At 35.8% G+C, this 22,779-nt stretch overlaps 1 protein-coding gene across 1 annotated transcript in view; it reads right to left on the reverse strand.

The window, feature by feature from the left end:
* Nucleotides 1-8,890, reverse strand: part of ADAM2 (ADAM metallopeptidase domain 2) — a 93,971-nt gene extending 85,081 nt beyond the window's left edge. Inside the window, exons 1-3 of the mRNA XM_024251160.3 lie at nucleotides 8,715-8,890; nucleotides 7,729-7,805; nucleotides 4,801-4,856 (exon numbers count right to left, since the gene is read on the reverse strand). Of these exons, the coding sequence (XP_024106928.3) occupies nucleotides 4,801-4,856; nucleotides 7,729-7,805; nucleotides 8,715-8,769 (188 nt within the window). The 5' untranslated portion in view covers nucleotides 8,770-8,890. The remainder of the gene's footprint in view (nucleotides 1-4,800; nucleotides 4,857-7,728; nucleotides 7,806-8,714) is intronic.
* Between the last annotated feature and the right edge of the window lie 13,889 nt (nucleotides 8,891-22,779).

The following is a 22,779-nucleotide window of genomic DNA, read 5'->3' on the forward strand; positions in this document are numbered from 1 at the left end:
AGACCTGAATGTGAAAGGCAAAACTAAAAATATTTCAGAGGATTATATAAGATTTAGTCAGGGCCTTTGAGTAAGAAAGAATTTCTTATACAAGATATAAATATAACTTACCATAATGGAAGAATTATCTTTACCAAATACCGTAAGTGTGAAAACACAAGGAGAGAAAAGGTCAGATTAGAAATATCTTTTGACAAAGAACAAATGTCTTAAACAGGCACTTCACAGGGGAGAAATTCCATATGGCTAACTGCTGTATTTAAAAAGTTAGAGAAATTATTTACAGTTGGAGAAATACATATTAAATTACTTACAGTTAGAGAAATTATTTACAGTTAGAGAAATACATATTAAATCACAGTAGGACATAAGTGTATAATTATAAGCCTTTAAAACTTAAAACATCTACCATTATTAATAGAATATATAATTCAGAGGGGTGTGTAAATTAGTATATTACTTTGGAGGAAATGTATGGTAATTATGAAAATGCACGTAACTTAACCCATCAGTATGCTGTTAGTCATATGTCCTATAAAATCTTGTGCATATGCCCAAAAGAATATACATTTTAACATAACCAAACTAGACAGAAACAAAATGTTCAAAATAAGATGAAATAAATTGTTGTATAATCATGAAATTGGATGCTATACAGTAATAAAAATGAATAGCTTGGAATTACTTGCAACAACATTGAAAAAACCTCACAAACATTAATTTGAGTGACTAAAACTAGAAAAATCATCATAATTCACTTATTTAGAGTCAGAAAACAGACAAGAAACCACATTAGCTAGGATAATAAATTCTAAATAAAATCAGAGAAATGGATATCACAACAATCCAGAAAAGTAGTGAGAAGGACTGAGGGGCTGTTATAGAAAATGATAAACAGCACAACTTCTTGAGTGCAGCCAATATATGTGTAAAGTCAGAGGGTTACATAAATATTCACTTCACGACACTTATTTAACTGCATAAGCATATTTTATATTTTAATTTATGCCAATTTTATTATGCAATGAACATTAAAAAATTTTAAAGGTAATTGACCGTGATTTTTGTGACAGAAAGGAGACCTATTTCCCAGTTTCCATCACCACCCTTGATATTGAAATGACTGATGAACAATAATAATTTTCAAATACAGGACCACACTATAAATAATGGGGTAATAAACTGGCCCATAGGTCAAATCCAGCTGATAGATTGTTTTTGAAAATGAAGTGGTATTGCAAAATAACCACACCCATCATTTGCATACTGTTTATGGCTGCTTTTACAACAGCAAGTAGTTGCAAGAGAGTATATAGAGCTCGGGGTCTAAAATATTTACTCTCTCCCCTTTGCCAAAAAATTTCCTGATTCGATTGTATTACAGGGTTAATGGGAATGATCAAAGCAATAGAAACAAAGGCTGGTACCACAGCTGAAAGAGTGAGCAGGTGAAGCTGTGCAAAGTAAGATGGATTCTGGATCAGAATCATACCTTAAGAATAGGTGGTTTAATGTCCTCTGGTCATTAGCATGAGAACACATTATTTACAACAACAGTCGCAAGCATCAGAACACATTGATGTGAGCCTTTAAATGAAAGGAATAGAGCTAGAAATTTCCTCTGCAAGTTGCTAATACAAACGAAAAAAAAATCAATACCTGCTTCTATCTTCTCAGTGTTTGTTTCATCCCAGAATTTATATTTTGAAACCTAATCACCAATGTGGTAGTTTTAGGAGGTGGTACTTTAGGGAGATGATCAGGCCACAAGGCTGGAACCCTTATGAATGGGATTAGTGTCCTTATGAAAGAGACATCAGAGAGTTGACCTGCTCCTTCTACTGTATGAGGGCACAGCATGAAGGAGCCATTTAAGAACCAGGAAATGAGGCTTCACCAGACACTGAATCTGCCAGTGCCTCGATCTTGGACTTCCCAGCCTCTAGAACTATAAGAAATGAATCTCTGTTGTTTATAAGCTACCCAGTCTATGGTAGTAATATTTTGTTATATCAGCCCAAACAGACTTAGACACCTGCTGTACACAGACCCCGGACAAAAGGATGCTACCCAATACTGACTGAGGCAGAAATAGCATCACATGCAGAAATGAAAACCCTAAACTATATCTCAGGCAGATGTGAAATGGATTCCAAGCAGCCCTATTATTATGGAACCCTGAGCTGATAAAGTGTAAACTTTTGACCCAGCTAATTGTCATGGCAGGAACCAAGCAAAAGCATCCGTAAAACCACCCCCGAAGAGAGGCCTCCACAACACAAAAAAGATTAGAGGATGATGGAAGATAAATTTCACTCAAATGAGCTCATCAATGATAGTTCCAAACATATGGAAAAGTCCAAAGCTTGAAAATTGGGAGAAATCATGTAGAAAAATAGCAATAATCAAGTAAACTATGAAACTTAAGAATAAAGAGGTTTTAATGTTGAAACGGATAAAAGACACAGATAAAAAGCCATAAAATATTTACAAAGCACAAATGTGTCACTTTGTACAGAAATCCTAACCATGAAAAATATAGTCATTGAAAAATATTATTGAAGAGTAGATTAGGCATACATAAAAAGTAAAATGGAAATCATCCAGAATAAAGCACAAAATCAGGAATAACAGGAAATGTGAATGAGTGCATAGAAATATGTGATAGATAAATGGGTCAAAAATTGCTAACTTGATTCACTAAAATTTATATTAAGAGGCCCCAATTTTAAATATACATTTAAAAGCATCCCAGGAAAGGTTAGTTGAGTGAGAAAAAGCAACAATTAAACTTAAAAATTGATAAGAATCTCCATGATTGATGCAAGGATGTTAATTCTCAAACTGAAAATTCAGAGTCCTTAGAGATATAAACAAAAAGAAATCAATGACTACCATGTCATAGACAAACTACAGCATCTTAAAAGATATCAGAAGTACTCATTGGCTTGGTGTTACTCTAAATATCCTACTAATCTGGATCTCTTCTCAGGTTTCTCAAGAACTCCTTGTGCAATGTCATAAAATTGGTTCCTGGTGTCCTTATTTTGTATGTTTGAAAGCCCTCAGAGATGGTCATGTTGCCAGGAAAAGGCACAGTTTGGTGCTAGCTCTGCACACAGTACAGGCCTCATTGTCTTTTGAAAGTAAATATCGTTATCACCCTGAGTGTCTATAAACTGTTGGCCATGCCTGAAACTAACTAGTTACCAAGATAGCCTGGGTAGGGACTGACAGGGCTTGACGCAGGCCAATAATAATAGCCACTAAGGCTTCAGTACTCCACCAGTGTGGGCTACCCAACAACACTTTATGTTGTCCCATCCCATAATATTATACATTTTATTCTCACCTGATGCAGGTAAAATGTAAAAACAATGAAAGCTTTGAATTTTACTTTTATTATACATTTGGTTATTCACTTCTAAAATGTTTGATTTGTAATATTCTATTTCTTACTACTTTATTGATATTTTACAATAATGTTTTGAATGTTTTTGAGCCAAGAGTTTTTTGGCAACTGCTCTTGAATTTACAAATATCTGGTGATTCTCTGATGAAGGGTAATTACATTCTAATTTTATTGTGCTAGTCACTGAGGATATGGTTACCATTCAAAAGATTTTTTTTTTTAGTATGTTATTTTTTTTCTTAAGTCCCTTTTCACCACTTGTGTGAAATATAACCACATTATTTGTAAGGTATATAGTATGTGATTCATCCATTACATCACCATAAATTGTACTGTACATTCTATACATTTTTTCTAATAGAAAAAAGAGCTTAAGAAATCTACTGTTATGCTTACATTTTAATTCAGATATTCTTATATGTCTAATTACACTTTACATATTTTGATCTATATTAAACATTTATAAATACTGTATCTGTGATGCAGAAAGTAATTTCAGAGGATGCTTTACTACTGGTCACTGACTTGCTCTCAGTCTCATCACTTGGCATTCTAAAGTAACAACTGTTGGTGAGATTCTATCTCAGTTTGCTCTATGTATTTCTTGCAGAAGGCAGCACTTTTTTCTTCAGAAAAAAGTAATTTTGAGTCTTTTTTTAATGTTATTTCTTCAAACTAGTACTGTCCATCTTATAAATAGAAAACATTTTCCAAAATTTATGATGTATAAAAAGATTGCAGCTATGAATTCTAGAAATGATATGGATGCATTTTTAATTTTTGTATTGATTTGGTAATTTCACTTGCAGGCTTCTGCTTTTGATAATTTGTAGAAATCTGTTCTCATTACCAGAAGAATCATTTCAATTTTCACTTTTCTTTATTTCTTAGTATATTGTGCTTGTTTTCCCCAAATTCATCAACTGGCCTGAGATTGAATTTGGCTAATTACAAATTTTATTTAATTTTAACATAAGTCCTTAATAAGTTGTGATAAAGTATGTAAACTAGCTTAAAATGTGTCATGATTCATGACATCCAGCAATCTGCTATGTTCTTTGAAATATACCTTGAATATAAAAGAACTTAAAAATGAGCCATATATATTTTTATGAGAGATAGAAAATTGTCAAAAGTCATCCTTTATGAGACCTCTTGGATCACCAAATAAAAATTTGGTGCTACTGGGAACAAGAAGGAGGGGCACATACACTCTGAATTCAAGTTCTAGGTATGTATCATATAGGCTTAAATCATATGATAAGGGACGAATGAATGGCAAGAAGCCAGAAATATTTTCGAATACAAAATAATTACATTCTGGACAATTTCAAGCAAAAATTATAAGTAGAACAAAGAGAATTGATAAAATAATGATGATTACCTACTTTTGCATTAAATTCACAGTATATGGTTTCCCTTCAATTACAATTTTGTAGGATGCCTGGCAGGAGAGCACAGTAAAAATACAAAGAAAATGAGAAAAATGTTAGAAGGGATAACCATCATTTTACATTAATGATAATTACATTCTAAAACACATTCATTTAATAAAAGGAGAAAAATTAGAATTTAATGCTGATTTATTTTAATGGCATTTGACATTATAACTCTAGATTTCATAATCAAAATAATGAATAAAATAATATATATACTTTATTTGTTCATTTTGAAATGTGTATGTTGATTTTATGCCCTGCAACTTTATTGAATTCGTCTGTTTGATCTAAGAGATTCATGGTGGAGTCTGGGGTTTTCTATATATGGGATCATGTCATGTGCTAATAAAGATATTTGACTTCCTTCTGATTTTGGATACTGTTTATATCTTTATCTCTGCCCTTGATAGTACTATCAGTATTATGTTGAGAGTGGGAATCCTTGTCTTGTACCACATCTTAAAGAAAAAGCTCACGCCTATAATCCCAGCACTTTGAGAAGCCAAGACAGGCGGATCACGAGGTCAAGAGTTCAAGACCAGCCTGACCAACATGGTGAAACCCCATCACTACTAAAAGATACAAAAAATTAGCTGGGCATGGGGGCAGTCGCCTGTAATCCCAGATGCTGGGGAGGCTGAGACAGGAGAATCGCTTGAACCTGGGAGGCGGAGGTTGCAGTGAGCCAAGATCAAGCCATTGCACTCCAGCCTGGGTGACAAGGTGAGACTCCGCCAAAAAAAAAAAAAAAAAAAAAAAAGGTTTTAGTTCCTTTCCACTAATTATGATGTTAACTAAGGGTTTTTCATAACTGGCCTTAATTATATTCGGGTAACTTCCTTCTATACCTAAACTGTTAAGAGTTTTTAACCAAGAAAGGATGTTAGACTTTGTGGAATGCTTTTTCTGGGTCTCCTGGTGTCTTCATATCCACATGTGTCTATGCTCAGATTCCTTGTTCTTACAAGGACACCAGTCATATGGTATTAGAGCTATTACTTACTATTAATTACTATTCTAGTAAACTCATTTTAATTTAATTACGTCTTTATAGACTCTGCCTCCAAATATGCTTACATTGTGAGACACCAGGGGTTAGGACTTCAACAAATAAACTCTGCTTTGGATTTGGGACACCTGTTCTGAAGATTCGACTTTATAAAGCCATTTCTTATTAAAATATGTTTACTATTACCTCTTCTTCTTTTCTACCCTATTTCAGGAATGCCAAACACTCTATGCTTAAGCTTCTAATTCTGTCCTTTTCTCTTAGCCTTTCACATGTTGCATTTCATCTTTTCAGCTGTCTCTGTTCTACTCTAAATTCCTGACTTTTATATTTTCATACTGCATTTCCCACTTTTAGAAGTTACATTCAATTATTTTTAAAAATCTAGTAATTTTAGGCCAGGCGCGGTGGCTCATGCCTGTAATCCCAGCACTTTGGGAGGCCGAGGCGGGTGGATCACGAGGTCAGGAGATCGAGACCATCCTGACTAACGGTGAAACCCCGTCTCTATTAAAAATACAAAAAAATTAGCCGGGCGTGGTGGCAGGCGCCTGTAGTCCCAGCTACTCGGGAGGCTGAGGCAGGAGAATGGTGTGAACCCAGGAGGCGGAGCTTGCAGTGAGCCAAGGTTGTGCCACTGCACTCCAGCCTGGGCAACAGAGCAAGACTCCGTCTCAAAAAAAAAAAAAAATCTAGTAATTTTAGGTTGAATAATCCTATGGTTTCTGGCCTTTATTAACTGTAATAATTCAAAATATATATTGTTTCATATTATGTTTATAGTATTTGTTGAATTAATTAGCATAATAGCCTAGTTGATTTTAAAAATACTGTTAATTCATTACTTTGTATCTGGCACTGTTCTAGGCAAGAAGAATACAGACATTAACAAAATAGACAATTTTTTCCTGATGAATTTGACAGTTGAAAATGGGCATTTTTGTTTTCACTTATTGCAAATCACTATCTTATAACAATCAAGTTATTCTTGTTTGAAATACTTCTCTCCAAATAGATTCTCTGCTTATTTTCTAATATTATTAACATCTCCATAATACTTTTACATTAAAAATCTTTCATAAAATATTGTTAAAAGCCTCATTGCTTTTTTCTATTTAAATGATTTGTTTTAGTAATAGATATATAGATATGTATTCCTTTAAAAATGATTTAAATAACATCTTAAGCTATAATGTCTGTATTAGGATGACAAATGGATATATGCTAAGGAAATGTTTGCATTTAAATTACCAGAACATCTGCTACCAAATCAAAAAAAAAATTGATTTCTCAAGAAACCACATTCCACTTCAGAAATGGATTCTAGAACTTAGTGAAAATGAAAAGAAGCTTTTAAATTCAAATTTTAAAAAGAGAGTAATAATTCTGAACTAAAATAATTTAAAATAGCATGAAAGAAAGAGTCCTAATCATTAACATATTTGCAATCAGGGCTAAAAAAATCATTAATATAACACATCATTAATTCAAGTGATCATCATCCCATATAAGCAAGCCAAGGCTTACTTAGCAACAATGACAAAAAAATTCCTCCAAATACAGCCTGAACGGTGAGTGAGAACAGAATCTCTAGAACAATCAAGCCAATGATTATTCAAAGACATCCAAGAGGAAGATAGATTCAGAAAATGGACTTGGGGCTTTGATATCCAGCATCACTGCACCATTATTTCTGTGAAACATTGTTGATCTTGGTTCATTTTCAAAAGGGCTTTTCCATTCAGGGAAAATTTGGTATAAATATAAAATTCAACAGGTGTGCATGAATGAAAAATGGCAGATTAACTTCTTAGAAACAAAATATTTACATCATTTTGAATTTGTAAATAATGTTAGTGATTCATTACCTGCGATTCAATTCCTTCCTTTATTATTGACCGTGTTTTCTCTGGAACTGTAATTTGCACAGGTAAACTATCAAAATCTGCAAAATGTGAAAAATGTTTTATTAGAACAATGCCCATCATTTCAGAGCTTGTTTTATGAGTTTTTCATCTAAATCTCTAATCTCTATTCTATACGCTTCTTCTCATTTTTATTATCTTCCCATTTCTTTCTAAAAGTACAAGGAGGTATTTTTTTCTGTTTTTCTGTTTTTTTGTTTTTGAGACGAAGTCTCACTCTGTCGCCCAGGCCCAGGCTGGAGTGCAGTGGCGCGATCTCCGCTCACTGCAACCTCCGCCTCCCGGGTTCAAGGGATTCCCCTGCCTCAGCCTCCCCAGCAGCTGGGACTACAGGCACGCACCACCACCCCCGGCTAATTTTTTATATTTTTAGTAGAGGGGTGTTTCACCATGTTGGCCGGGATGGTCTGGATCTCCTGTCCTCGTGATACGCCTTCCTCAGCCTCCCAAAATGCTGGGATTACAGGCATGAGCCACCGCGCCCAGCCATATTTTTTAAAAAAAGAAGTAGGTATATTGCTTTAGGAGTATTGCCCTGTAGGTAGGATCTGGTAACCTTGGGTCAATAGGTTCAAGCCCCTCAGGACAAATTAACTCACTCTGGACTCTTCAACTAGAGAGTACAGAAGTTGGGTCTCAACTTTCGCTGTAGTGAAAAATGCAAAGCAGGATCTGAAACTACAATTTTGAAGCATCCTCTTAAGGCCTAGGACCTCCTATCTTTCCTAGGTTTCCAGGACGTGTGGGAAAGCCCATATTCTACGTGGATTTTGGGTGGGGAAGGCGGCAATGTCGGGGATGAGCTTGGAGTTGCTGAGTTGGAAACCCCTCAGGAAAGCATCCTCCCAGGGATGTCAGTGTAACTTGGAGGCAAAGGGAGAGTAGCACTGAGGGTCCCAAAAGGCAAGAGGAGGGGTTTTTCTACTCACTACTGTCCATCCGCAGCCCGGCGAGCCCGCTGAGCAGAAACAAGATGCGCCACATGGCTTGAAGTCCTGGGTTCCAGCCAGAATAATGGCAGTTGGTGGTTACAGGGCAGTTGGGAGCGCGAGATGATGCCCCAGCCACGCAGCCTGGAAGAGGCAGGCGGCTGGGAGAGCCCAGGTGGGCTGAGGTTGGGTGTGGTGCGCTGTGGAACGTGCGAGCTCCTGGGCCCTGTCTCTTGCAGGACAAGCACTCCACTGGACGTGATGCCTAATTAAGGCAACAACAACAATAAAATCACTTCCAACAGCTGAGGAACAGGAAGATTCATAAACACTTCTTAAGTAAAATTTCAATTGAATATATATAAACACGTATCAGGAGTTCGAGACCAGTTTCCGCAACATGGTGAAACCCCGTCTCTACTAAAAATACAAAAAAAATTAGCCAGGCGTGGTGGCGGGTGCCTGAAATCCCAGCTACTCGGGAAGCTGAGGCAGGAGAATCGCTTGAACCTGGGAGGCGGAGGTTGCAGTGAGCAGAGATCTTACCACTGCACTCCAGCCTGGGTGAGAGAGTGAAATTCCGTCAAAAAAAAAAAAAAATAAATAAATAAATAAACACCAAAAAACAATGAAACAAAAAACGAAAAAAAAGTATATAATAAATCATAAGTTCACAGGTCAATTAATATTCAAGTGAAAAAAAAAATGTGTAACTAGTACCACGATGAAGAAATGAAAAAGAACCACCCAAATCCCCAGATTCCAACCTCACAACCATGACTTCTAAATAACCAAAGATTCGTTTTGTCTGTTTTTGAACTTTTCACAAGTAGAAGCAATCACCATGTACTCTTTCATGTTTGGGTTCTTTTAATAGGATGATTGTAATGTTCACACAAAGCAATAGTTCTGTTTTATCCTCATTGGTGTATATTACAAATTCAATAAATATAACACCACTTGTTTTTCCATTTTACTATTAATGAATATTTTGTTTATTGTTCCAGCTATTAAAAATAATATTTAGCTATAAACATTCTTCTACATGCCTTTTGGTGTAATAAGTAAGGATTTCTACTGGGTATATTTCTAGAGTGAAGTTGTCGGATCACAGGGTATGTGTTGGTAAATACTTCCGACAAGTTTTCCAAGACTGTACTAATTTATACTCTCACCAGAAGTGTATGAAAATTCCACTTCGTACACATCAATGCCTACACTTGTTTTCCTCCTCTCTCTGTCCTTCATTTTAGTTATTTCTGTTTCAATTTTCATTTTCATGGTGGTTAATGAACTTTAGCACAATTTTATCTGTTTATTGCCAATTTATGTAGCTTCTTTGGTAAATGACTTTTTGAGACTTCAGTCCGTTTTCTCATTAGGTAGCCTTGTCTCTTTTTTATTGAATATACAACCTGTTGATGCATTCAAGATGTGATTCCCTTGTTGGGTACAATGATTGCAAATATCTTGTATACCGGGGCTTGCTTTTTCACTTTTAATAGAGTTCTGTAGATATAAATTAGTCTTATTCAGAAATTTTATTTTATTTTAAATGTGATGAGGTTTTCAATGGTATGTATTTTATCACAGATGTTGAATTTTATCAAATGCTTTTTCTCCATAAATGATGTGATCATATAGTTTTCTCCATTTTTTGTTAACATGATAAAATTATTGATTTTCCAGTGTTAAACTTGCACTCCTGGAATATACCATATTTGGCCATGATGTATCACCCTTTCCTATTTTGTGGGTTTGATTTTCTACTATTTTGTTTTGCATTTTCGCATTCATATTAGTAGATATTTCTCTGTAATGTTCCTTCATTGTAATGAACTTACCAGCTTTTGTATCAGAGACATGCTGCCCTCATAAAAGAAATTAATAAATGTTGTCTCTTCATTTAATCTTTGAAATAGTGTAATGCTGTGAATATTTATTCTTTTAATGTTTCTTAGCATTTAGAAATGGAGCGATTATGACCTGGAGTTTTCTTCATGAGAAGATTTATTTACTTTTTTATCTAATTTCTTTAAAATATTCAGTTTTTTTTCTTTTTGTGTTGGTTTGAGAAAGTTATGTTTCTGAAGGAATTTGTCCACTTCTTTGGGGTTGTTAAATTATTGACAAAAGTTGTTCATAATGCCTTCCTCTCCTCTAGCAACTTTTTAAGGTCTATAGCACCTGTAGACATATCTCTTCTTTCATTCTCAATATTGATAATTTGTGATGTTTCTCTCTATACGGGGTAAATAGGTCTTGGAATGTATAATTTTTATTAAGTTTTACAGGAACTCAGTTTTGGATTTCTTTATTTTTTTCTATTGTTTGTTTTCTGCTTTGTTGATTTTTGTTCTTGGGTTCTTTTCCTTTTTTCTACTTTGGGCATAATGTTCCTTGTCTTCTAAGATTGGAAGTTTATATTATTTATTTTAAACATTTCTTCTTTTAACCTATGCCTTTAAACTACAAATTTCCACCTATTTCCAAATTTCTATCTATTCATTGCTTTAACCTCACCATTGTAATCTCATACTTTATTTTGATATACTTTACTTTCATTAATATTCAATTCTAAATGTTTTCTAATTTTCGTCATGATTTCTTTTTGCCCCGCATGTTTAGTGGTGTGATTTAAATGCCACATATCTGAGCATGTATTAATTACTTTTTTATTGCTGTCTAACTCAATTCCATTGTGATCATAGATTGTATTCTGAATAATTTCAAGTTATTGCAATTCACTAAGAGAAAATTCATTGCCCATTATATGCTTCATTACATTGAATGTTTCGAACTTTAAAAGAATGCAGACTATTTAGTTGTGGATTATATTATCCTTTAAATGTCAACTAGATCAAGTTGGATAATACATTTTCAAATATTTTATATCCTTATTTATTTATTTATTTATTTATTATTATTATTATTATTATACTTTAGGTTTTATGGTACATGTGCACAATGTGCAGGTTAGTTACATATGTATACATGTGCCATGCTGGTGCGCTGCACCCACTAACTCGTCATCTAGCATTAGGTATATCTCCCAATGCTATCCCTCCCCCCTCCTCCCACCCCACAACAGGCCCCGAAGTGTGATGTTCCCCTTCCTGTGTCCATGTGTTCTCATTGTTCAATTCCCACCTATGAGTGAGAATATGCGGTGTTTGGTTTTTTGTTCTTGTGATAGTTTACTGAGAATGATGATTTCCAATTTCATCCATGTCCCTACAAAGGACATGAACTCATCGTTTTTTTGGCTGCATAGTATTCCATGGTGTATATGTGCCACATTTTCTTAATCCAGTCTATCATTGTTGGACATTTGGGTTGGTTCCAAGTCTTTGCTATTGTGAATAATGCCACAATAAACATACGTGTGCATGTGTCTTTATAGCAGCATGATTTATAGTCCTTTGGGTATATACCCAGTAATGGGATGGCTAGGTCAAATGGAAATTCTAGTTCTGGATCCCTGAGGAATCGCCACACTGACTTCCACAAGGGTTGAACTAGTTTACAGTCCCACCAACAGTGTAAAAGTGTTCCTATTTCTCCACATCCTCTCCAGCACCTGTTGTTTCCTGACTTTTTAATGATGGCCATTCTAACTGGTGTGAGATGGTATCTCATTATGGTTTTGATTTGCATTTCTCTGATGGCAAGTGATGGTGAGCATTTTTTCATGTGTTTTTTGGCTGCATAAATGTCTTCTTTTGAGAAGTGTCTGTTCATGTCCTTCGCCCACTTTTTGATGGGGTTGTTTGTTTTTTTCTTGTAAATTTGTTGGAGTTCATTGTAGATTCTGGATATTAGCCCTTTGTCAGATGAGTAGGTTGCGAAAATTTTCTCCCATTTTGTAGGTTGCCTGTTCACTCTGATGGTAGTTTCTTTTGCTGTGCAGAAGCTCTTTAGTTTAATTAAATCCCATTTGTCAAATTTGGCTTTTGTTGCCATTGCTTTTGGTGTTTTAGACATGAAGTCCTTGCCCATGCCTATGTCCTGAATGGTAATGCCTAGGTTTTCTTCTAGGGTTTTTATGGTTTCAGGTCTAACGTTTAAGTCTTTAATCCATCTTGAATTGATTTTTGTATAAGGTGTAAGGAAGGGATCCAGTTTCAGCTTTCTCCATATGGCTAGCCAGTTTTCCTAGCACCATTTATTAAATAGGGAATCCTTTCCCCATTTCTTGTTTTTCTCAGGTTTGTCAAAGATCAGATAGTTGTAGATATGCAGCGTTATTTCTGACGGCTCTGTTCTGTTCCATTGATCTATATCGCTGTTTTGGTACCAGTACCATGCTGTTTTGGTTACTGTAGCCTTGTAGTATAGTTTGAAGTCAGGTAGTGTGATGCCTCCAGCTTTGTTCTTTTGGCTTAGGATTGACTTGGTGATGCGGGCTCTTTTTTGGTTCCATATGAACTTTAAAGTAGTTTTTTCAAATTCTGTGAAGAAAGTCATTGGTAGCTTGATGGGGATGGCATTGAATCTGTAAATTACCTTGGGCAGTATGGCCATTTTCACAATATTGATTCTTCCTACTCATGAGCATGGAATGTTCTTCCATTTGTTTGTATCCTCTTTTATTTCCTTGAGCAGTTTGTAGTTCTCCTTGAAGAGGTCCTTCACATTCCTTGTAAGTTGGATTCCTAGGTATTTTATTCTCTTTGAAGCAATTGTGAATGGGAGTTCACTCATGATTTGGCTCTCTGTTTGTCTGTTAGTGGTGTATAAGAATGCTTGTGATTTTTGTACATTGATTTTCTATCCTGAGACTTTGCTGAAGTTGCTTATTAGCTTAAGGAGATTTTGGGCTGAGACAATGGGGTTTTCTAGATATACAATCATGTTGTCTGCAAACAGGGACAATTTGACTTCCTCTTTTCCTAATTGAATACCCTTTATTTCCTTCTCCTGCCTAATTGCCCTGGCCAGAACTTCCAACACTATGTTGAATAGAAGTGGTGAGAGAGGGCATCCCTGTCTTGTGGCAGTTTTCAAAGGGAATGCTTCCAGTTTTTGCCCATTCAGTATGATATTGGCTGTGGGTTTGTCATAGATAGCTCTTATTATCTTGAGATACGTCCCATCAATACCTAATTTATTGAGAGTTTTTAGCCTGAAGAGTTGTTGAATTTTGTCAAAGGCCTTTTCTGCATCTATTGAGATAATCATGTGGTTTTTGTCTTTGGTTCTGTTTATATGCTGGATTACGTTTATTGATTTGCATATATTGAAAAAGCCTTGCATCCCAGGGATGAAGCCCACTTGATCATGGTGGATAAGCTTTTTGATGTGCTGCTGGATTCTGTTTGCCAGTATTTTATTGAGGATTTTTGCATCAATATTCATCAAGGATGAACCAAAATTCTCTTTTTTTTTGTGTCTCTGCCCAGCTTTGGTATCAGGATGATGCTGGCCTCATAAAATGAGTTAGGGAGGATTCCATCTTTTTCTGTTGATTGGAATAGTTTCAGAAGGAATGGTACCAGCTCCTCCTTGTACCTCTGGTAGAATTTGGCTGTGAACCCATCTGGTCCTGGACTTTTTTTGATTGGTAAGCTATTGATTATTGCCACAATTTCAGCTCCTGTTATTGGTCTATTCAGAGATTCAACTTCTTCCTGGTTTAGTCCTGGGAGGGTGTATGTGTTGAGGAATTTATCCATTTCTTCTAGATTTTCTAGTTTATTTGCATAGAGGTGTTTGTAGTATTCTCTGATGGTAGTTTGTATTTCTGTGGGATCGGTGGTGATATCCCCTTTATCATTTTTTATTGCATCTATTTGATTCTTCTCTCTTTTTTTCTTTATTAATCTTGCTAGCGGTCTATCAATTTTGTTGATCCTTTCAAAAAACCAGCTCCTGGATTCATTAATTTTTTGAAGGGTTTTTTGTGTCTCTATTTCCTTCAGTTCTGCTCTGATTTTAGTTATTTCTTGCCTTCTGCTAGCTTTTGAATGTGTTTGCTCTTGCTTTTCTAGTTCTTTTAATTGTGATATTAGGGTGTCAATTTTGGATCTTTCCTGCTTTCTCTTATGGGCATTTAGTGCTATAAATTTCCCTCTAGACACTGCTTTGAATGCATCCCAGAGATTCTGGTATGTTGTGTCTTGGTTCTCGTTAGTTTCAAAGAACATCTTTATTTCTGCCTTCATTTCGTTATGTACCCAGTAGTCATTCGGGAGCAGGTTGTTCAGTTTCCATGTAGTTGATCGCTTTTGAGTGAGATTCTTAATCCTGAGTTCTAGCTTGATTGCACTGTGATCTGAGAGATAGTTTGTTATGATTTCTGTTCTTTTACATTTACTGAGGAGAGCTTTACTTCCAAGTATGTGGTCAATTTTTGAATAGGTGTGGTGTGGTGCTGAAAAAAATGTATATTCTGTTGATTTTGGGTGGAGAGTTCTGTAGATGTCTATTAGGTCCGCTTGGTGCAGAGCTGAGTTCAATTCTTGGATATCCTTGTTGACTTTCTGTCTCGTTGATCTGTCTAATGTTGACAGTGGGGTGTTAAAGTCTCCCATTATTAATGTGTGGGAGTCTAAGTCTCTTTGTAGATCACTCAGGACTTGCTTTATGAATCTGGATGCTCCTGTATTGGATGCATATATATTTAGGATAGTTAGCTCTTCTTGTTGAATTAATCCCTTTACCATTATGTAATGGCCTTCTTTGTCTCTTTTGATCTTTGTTGGTTTAAAGTCTGTTTTATCAGAGACTAGGATTGCAACCCCTGCCTTTTTTTGTTTTCCATTTGCTTGGTAGATCTTCCTCCATCCTTTTATTTTGAGCCTATGTGTGTCTCTGCACATGAGATGGGTTTCCTGAATACAGCACACTGATGGGTCTTGAGTCTTTATTCAATTTGCCAGTCTGTGTCTTTTAATTGGAGCATTTAGTCCATTTACATTTAAGGTTAATATTGTTATGTGTGAATTTGATCCTGTCATTATGATGTTAGCTGGTTATTTTGCTCGTTAGTTGATGCAGTCTCTTCCTAGTCTCCATGGTCTTTACATTTTGGCATGATTTTGCAGTGGCTGGTACCGGTTGTACCTTTCCATGTTTAGCGCTTCCTTCAAGAGCTCTTTTAGGGCTGGCCTGGTGGTGACAAAATCTCTCAGCATTTGCTTGTCTGTAAAGTATTTTATTTCTCCTTCACTTATGAAGCTTAGTTTGGCTGGATATGAAATTCTGGGTTGAAAATTCTTTTCTTTAAGAATGTTGAATATTGGCCCCCACTCTCTTCTGGCTTGTAGAGTTTCTGCCGAGAGATCTGCTGTTAGTCTGATGGGCTTCCCTTTGAGGGTAACCCGACCTTTCTCTCTGGCTGCCCTTAACATTTTTTCCTTCATTTCAACTTTGGTGAATCTGACAATTTTGTGTCTTGGAGTTGCTCTTCTCGAGGAGTATCTTTGTGGCGTTCTCTGTATTTCCTGAATCAGAATGTTGGCCTGCCTTGCTAGATTGGGGAAGTTCTCCTGGATAATATCCTGCAGAGTGTTTTCCAACTTGGTTCCATTCTCCCCGTCACTTTCAGGTACACCAACCAGATGTAGATTTGGTCTTTTCACATAGTCCCACATTTCTTGAAGGCTTTGCTCGTTTCTTTTTATTCTTTTTTCTCTAAACTTCCCTTCTCACTTCGTTTCATTCATTTCATCTTCCATGGCTGATACCCTTTCTTCCATTTGATCGCATCAGCTCCTGAGGCTTCTGCATTCTTCACATAGTTCTCGAGCCTTGGCTTTGAGCTCCATCAGCTCCTTTAAGCACTTCTCTGTATTGGTTCTTCTAGTTATAATTCTTCTAAATTTTTTTCAAAGTTTTCAACTTCTTTGCCTTTGGTTTGAATATCCTCCCATTCCTCGGAGTAATTTAATTGTCTGAAGCCTTCTTCTCTCAGCTCGTCAAAGTCATTCTCCGTCCAGCTTTGTTCCATTGCTGGTGAGGAACTGCGTTCCTTTGGAGGAGGAGAGGCACTCTGCTTTTTAGAGTTTCCAATTTTTCTGCTCTGTTTTTTCCCCATCTTTGTGGTTTTATCTACTTTTGGTCTTTGATGATGGTGATGTACAGATGGGTTTTTGGTGCAGATGTCCTTTCTGTTAGTTTTCCTTCTAACAGTCAGGACCCTCAGCTGCAGGTCTGTTGGAGTACCCGGCTGGCCATGTGAGGTGTCAGTCTGCCCCTGCTGGGGGGTGCCTCCCAGTTAGGCTGCACGGGGGTCAGGGGTCAGGGACCCCCTTGAGGAGGCAGTCTGCCCATTCTCAGATCTCCAGCTGCGTGCTGGGAGAACCACTGCTCTCCTCAAAGCTGTCAGACAGGGACATTTAAGTCTGCAGAGGTTACTGCTGTCTTTTTGTTTGTCTGTGCCCTGCCCCCAGAGGTGAAGCCTACAGAGGCAGGCAGTCCTCCTTGAGCTGTGGTGGGCTCCACCCAGTTCAAACTTCCAAGCTGCTTTGTTTACCTAAGCGAGCCTGAGCAATGGTGGGCGCCCCTCCCCCAGCCTCGCTGCCGACTTGCTGTTTGATCTCAGACTGCTGTGCTAGCAATCAGCGAGACTCCGTGGGCGTAGGACCCTCTGAGCTAGGTGCGGGCTATAATCTCCTGGTGCACCGTTTCCTAAGCCCGTCGGAAAAGCACAGTATTTGGGTGGAAGTGGCCCGATTTTCCAGGTGCCGTCTGTCACCCCTGGAAAGGGAACTCCCTGACCCCTTGCACTTCCCAAGTGAGGCAATGCCTCGCCCCTGCTTCGGCTGGCACACGGTGTGCTCACCCACTCACCTGTGCCCACTGTCTGGCACTCCCTAGTGAGATGAACACGGTACCTCAGATGGAAATGCAGAAATCACCCGTCTTCTGCGTCGCTCGCGCTGGGAGCTGTAGACCGGAGCTGTTCCTATTCAGCCATCTTGGCTCCTCCCCTATTTTATATCCTTATTAATTCTTGTTCTTTTATTATGTCCACCTAAGAATACTTTTCTATTTTTCCTTTGTGTTTTATCAATTTTTAATTATCGTATTTTGAAGATAAGTTATTTTTCAAAAACTCATTTAGGGATGTTTTGTCTTCCTGAGGAAGTGAACTTATGTCATTATAATGCCACTCTTTGCCCATACTGGCTTTTTGCCATTAAGCTTATTTTATCTAACACTTCCACAGCCAGATTTTTAAAAAAATAATTAGAATCCACTTGGGATATTTTACAAAAATATTTCACTTTAAAGTCATGTCCTTAAAGTATGTGTGTGTGTGTTTGTGTATAAATAACATACAGATTTTTAAATTCAGTCTGATGATCTTGACTTTAATTGAAGTATTAGGTCCATTTCCTTACAGTAATTACAGACATGTTAAGTTTACGTCTCTCACCTGCTAGTAGTTTTCTATTGTTTTCCTACTAGTTGTCTGGTCTTTTATTTTTACTTTCTTACCTCTTTTGGATAATGGAAGCGCTTTAAATTTAATTTCACCTGGTCTGTTTAATTTTTGAATATACTATTTGTTCTTTTGGGGGTTTTTAGTGTTTAGAGATTATATTATATATCTTCAACATATTGCATTCCACGTACCCATAATAAACAAAGTAAGAATATTGCAATAAGATAATTCAATTTAATTTAATTTTTATAGACACATATTTTACATATATACATATATGTATAATTAATAGGCTTTTTTGGGCTGTTCTAGGTTCAGAAAAATACCCAGTGGAAAACACAGGGTTGTCACATATCCTTAACCCCACATGCACAGCATCTCCCACTGTCAACATCCTATATCAGTATGGTACATTTGTTAAAATCCGTGAACGTTGTACACATGGATACATCCTTAACAACCAAATCCATAGCTTACATTATGGGTGACTCTTTGTGTTGTACATTCTATGAGTTTTGACAAAAGTGTAATGATGTGCATCTATCATTATAGTGCCAATCAAAATTGTTTTCTTGCTCTGTGCTCCAATCATGCATCCTTCTCTTCTCTCTGATCACTGATTTTTTTACTGTTTCCATAATTTAGCCTCTTTCAGAATGTAATAATGGAATCACCAGTAGTATAGCCTTTTCATTTTGGCTCCTTTCACTTAGAAATTTAAGGTTCCTGGCCAGGTGCAGTGGCTCACACCTGTAATCCCAGCACTTTGGGAGGCTGAGGTGGGAGGATCACCTGAGGTCAGGAGTTTGAGACTATCCTGGTCAAAATGGTGAAACCCCATCTCTACTAAAAATACAAAAATTAGCCAGGAGTGGTGGTGGGCACCTGTAATCCCAGCTACTGGGGAGGCTGAGGCAGGAGAATCACTTGAACCTGGGAGGCAGAGGTTGCAGTGAGCCGAGATCATGCCAACACTCCAGCCTGGGCAACAGAATGAGACTCCATCTCAAAAAAAAAAAAACAAAAAAGAAAAGAAATTTAAGGTTCTTTCACTTTTTTTCATGATTTGATAGCTCATTTCCTTTTAGTGTTGAATATTTCATTGTATGGGATTTATTACTGTATCTACATCTCTATCACAAAATGTTATGTTGCTATTTTATTTACTGAAATAATTTCAGTATCAATTTTTACAGGTCTTATATTTACACAGAGAAATTCTCTCTGCTCTTAGCTTATAAAAATTGTTTTTAATTTTGTCTTCATTTCTGAAGTGTATTCCTGATGGCTATAACATTCTACATTGACAGGTTTTTTTTTCCTGGTATCTTAAGCATTTCATCCCAGTGATTTTTGCCTTCCATTGCTTCTAATGAGAACTAGAGTTTGCCTTCTGTTACTTCTAACATCACACTTCATGTTGTTCCCCCCAAAATTTTTCCTGGGCTTGTTTTAAATAATTTCTCTTTATATTTGGTTATCAGCAGTTTGACGGTGATATGCCTAGATGGGCAATTCCTTTATATTGGTTATCTCAGAATGTGAAGTGTTTTCTGGGTTTGTGAATTTATATCTTTTATCCATTTTTAAAACTCTCAAATATTTTCTCTTTATATATTTCCCTATCTTATTTTCTCTGCTCCTCATATTGTGAGTCTGATTATATTAGATTAAATCATTTTATAGTTTCCCAGGATCTGAAATTCTGCTCTGCTTTTTAAATTATTTTCTTTTCATGTTTTAGTTTGAAAAATTATAGTAATAGTCTCTGCATTAGGAAAATATAATCTTCCAGTTGGTCCTCAGCTTATGATTGTGAATGTGTTATCAAATCTAGCATAATGATGGTTCAAGAAAGTATTATGGGTATGCTCATAAAGCACAGAAATAGAGAGGGGAAAGAGCTTATTTAGATAAATAATGACAAATACTTCCCATATTTGGAGAAAGATGTAAATCAAAGTAGATGAAACTCGAGATTATCCAACCAAATCCAATCCAAACAATACTAAATCAAGACTTATTATAATCAAACTGTCAAAAATTAAAAAGATCCAAAAAGTAGCCAGAGAAAGGAAGCATATCACACACAAAAGAAATCCACATTGCCTATCAGATTTCTCAGCAGCAGGCCAGGAAAATAATGAGATGATACATTCAGAGCACTGCCAGAAAGAAAAAAACAATAAACAAAACCTGTCAATCAGGAACACTTCACTAGGCAGAGCTATACTTCAGAAATAAAGAAGAGATAAAGACTTTACCATACAAGCAAACCTAAATGAGTTTATCATCACTAGCCCAATCTTATAAGAAATACTAAAGGAAATTCCTCAGGATGAAAAAATAAAGAGGCTAATTAGTAACATACAGAAAAGTATAAAACTCACTGATAAGAGTAAGTACGCAGTCAAATTAGGAATACTGGAATACAGCGATGGTGGTGTGTAAATTATATATCTCTTTATTAGGAAGGTTAAAAGAGAAAACCTACAAAAAATAATAACTATAATAATTGGTTAAGAGGAACGCAATATAAAAGAATGTAAACTCTGGCATCAAAAACATATGTAGGGGGAATAAAAAGGTAGGGTTTTTAATGCAATCAAAGTTAAGTTGTTACCAGCTTAAAATAGGCTATTATAACTGGATGATGTTTTATGTAAGCCTCACGGTAACCACAAATCAAAAACCAAGAGTGGATACACAAAATGTTAAAAAAGTAAGACATTAAAGCATATCTGTTTTAATCTGTTTTCTGTTGCTGTAACAGAATACCATAGACTGGGTAATGAATAGGAGAGGTTTATTGAACTCACAGTGCTGGAGGCTTGAGAAGTCCTAGAATATGATGCTGGCATATGGTGAGGTCCTTTCTGTGCATCATGACATGGCAGGAGGCATCACATTGAGAGACAGAGCAAGCACCCTAGTTCAGGTCTCTGCTTCTTCTTATAAAGCCACAAATACCGTCATGGAGAATCCATCCTGATGACCTCACCTAATCCTAATTACCATCCAAAGGCACGACCTCCAAAAACCATCAACATTTAAATTTTGGAATTTCATTTCCAAAACAGGAAATTTGGGGAACACATTCAAACCACAGCAATATTATGACAGAAAACATGATCACAAAGGGAGACAGTGAGAGAGGAAGAAAGAAAGAATCTACATTTAAAAAATACAGAAAACAATTAGCAAAGCAGAAATATATAAAGAATTGTTACAAGTCAACAAAAAAGAAAAATAAGCCAATAAAAATGGGTAAAGTACTTCAACACATATTTCTCCAAAGGTGATATATTATCAATGACTAATGACCCCATGAAAAGATGCTCAAGATCATTACTAATTAGATCATTAGTCATTAGGCATTAGAGAAACAAAATCCAAAACCATAATGAGATATTGCTTCACAAGCACTATAAATAATCAATAAAATGGAAAATAAGTATTGGCAAGGATTAGAAGAATCCAAACTCTTCAAACACTGATGATGGGAATGTTAAATGGCACAGTTCCTTTGGAAATTAGTCTGGAAGTTCCTCAAAGAGATGAAAAATAGTTTGTCATATTGCCCAAAAATTCCACTCCTAGATATATACCTAAGAAAAATAACAACATATGTTCATTTAAGAACTTGAACACAAATGTTCACAGCATGATTATTCATAATATCCAAAAGGTGGAAACAGATCAAATGTCCATCAACTGCTGAACAGATTAATATAATGTTGCTTGTTCATTCAATAGGACTTCAGTCAATAAAATGGAATGAATTACTAATAATGTTAACCTGGATAGATCTTATAAACATCATGTTACATAATTTCATTCATAAGGGAAAGTCCTTTCTAAAAGGCCCTGCCTCTTAATACTATCACACTGGGGATTAAGTTTCAACATATTAATTGTGAGGAGACACAAACATTCAGATAATTGCATTGGTGTTTGGTGTAGCTGTTTCTTCTTTTTTTCTTTGCTTTTTCTCTTTCTCTTTTTCTTTTTCTTTTGACAATTTGCATGAAATAATCTTTTTCCATTCTTTTACTTTCAACCTATTTGTGTCTGAATTTAAATTCTATTTCTTATAGAGAGCATATAGTTGGATTTTATTTATTTATTTTTCTAATCTCTTCCTCTTGATTGGTGAGTTTGAATTATTGATTGACATATAATACAATTGCTGATGAGGTTAAGATTTAACTCTATCATTTTGCTTTTTTTTTGGTATGTGTTTAAGATATTTTCCCTCTATTCATTTATAACTCTTTTTTTTTTTTTTGGTCAAATAGATATTTTCTAGTATACCATAATAATTCCCTCGTTACTTCTTTTAACATATATTTTTGAATATTTTTGTAATAGGTCCCCTGAGAATTAAAATTAACACATTAATTTATAACAATATAGTTCAGATTAACACCAACTTAATTTCAGTTGTATACAACAATTTTGCTCTTAATATAGCCCCATTTCTCTCTCCTCCTCTCCTTTGGATTTTATTGCCAAATAAAATACATATTTATACACCACCCAAAATATATTTATAATCAATGCTTTTGAAATTGTCTTTTAAATCAGATAAAATAAAAAGCATTACAAACAAAAATGTATTTATACTATAAATTTTGTTACCTACACATTTACCATTATCTCCTGTCTTTATTT

This window comes from Pongo abelii, chromosome 7 (genome assembly GCF_028885655.2).
Source record: "Pongo abelii isolate AG06213 chromosome 7, NHGRI_mPonAbe1-v2.0_pri, whole genome shotgun sequence".
In the NCBI taxonomy this organism is placed as follows: Eukaryota; Metazoa; Chordata; class Mammalia; order Primates; family Hominidae; genus Pongo; species Pongo abelii.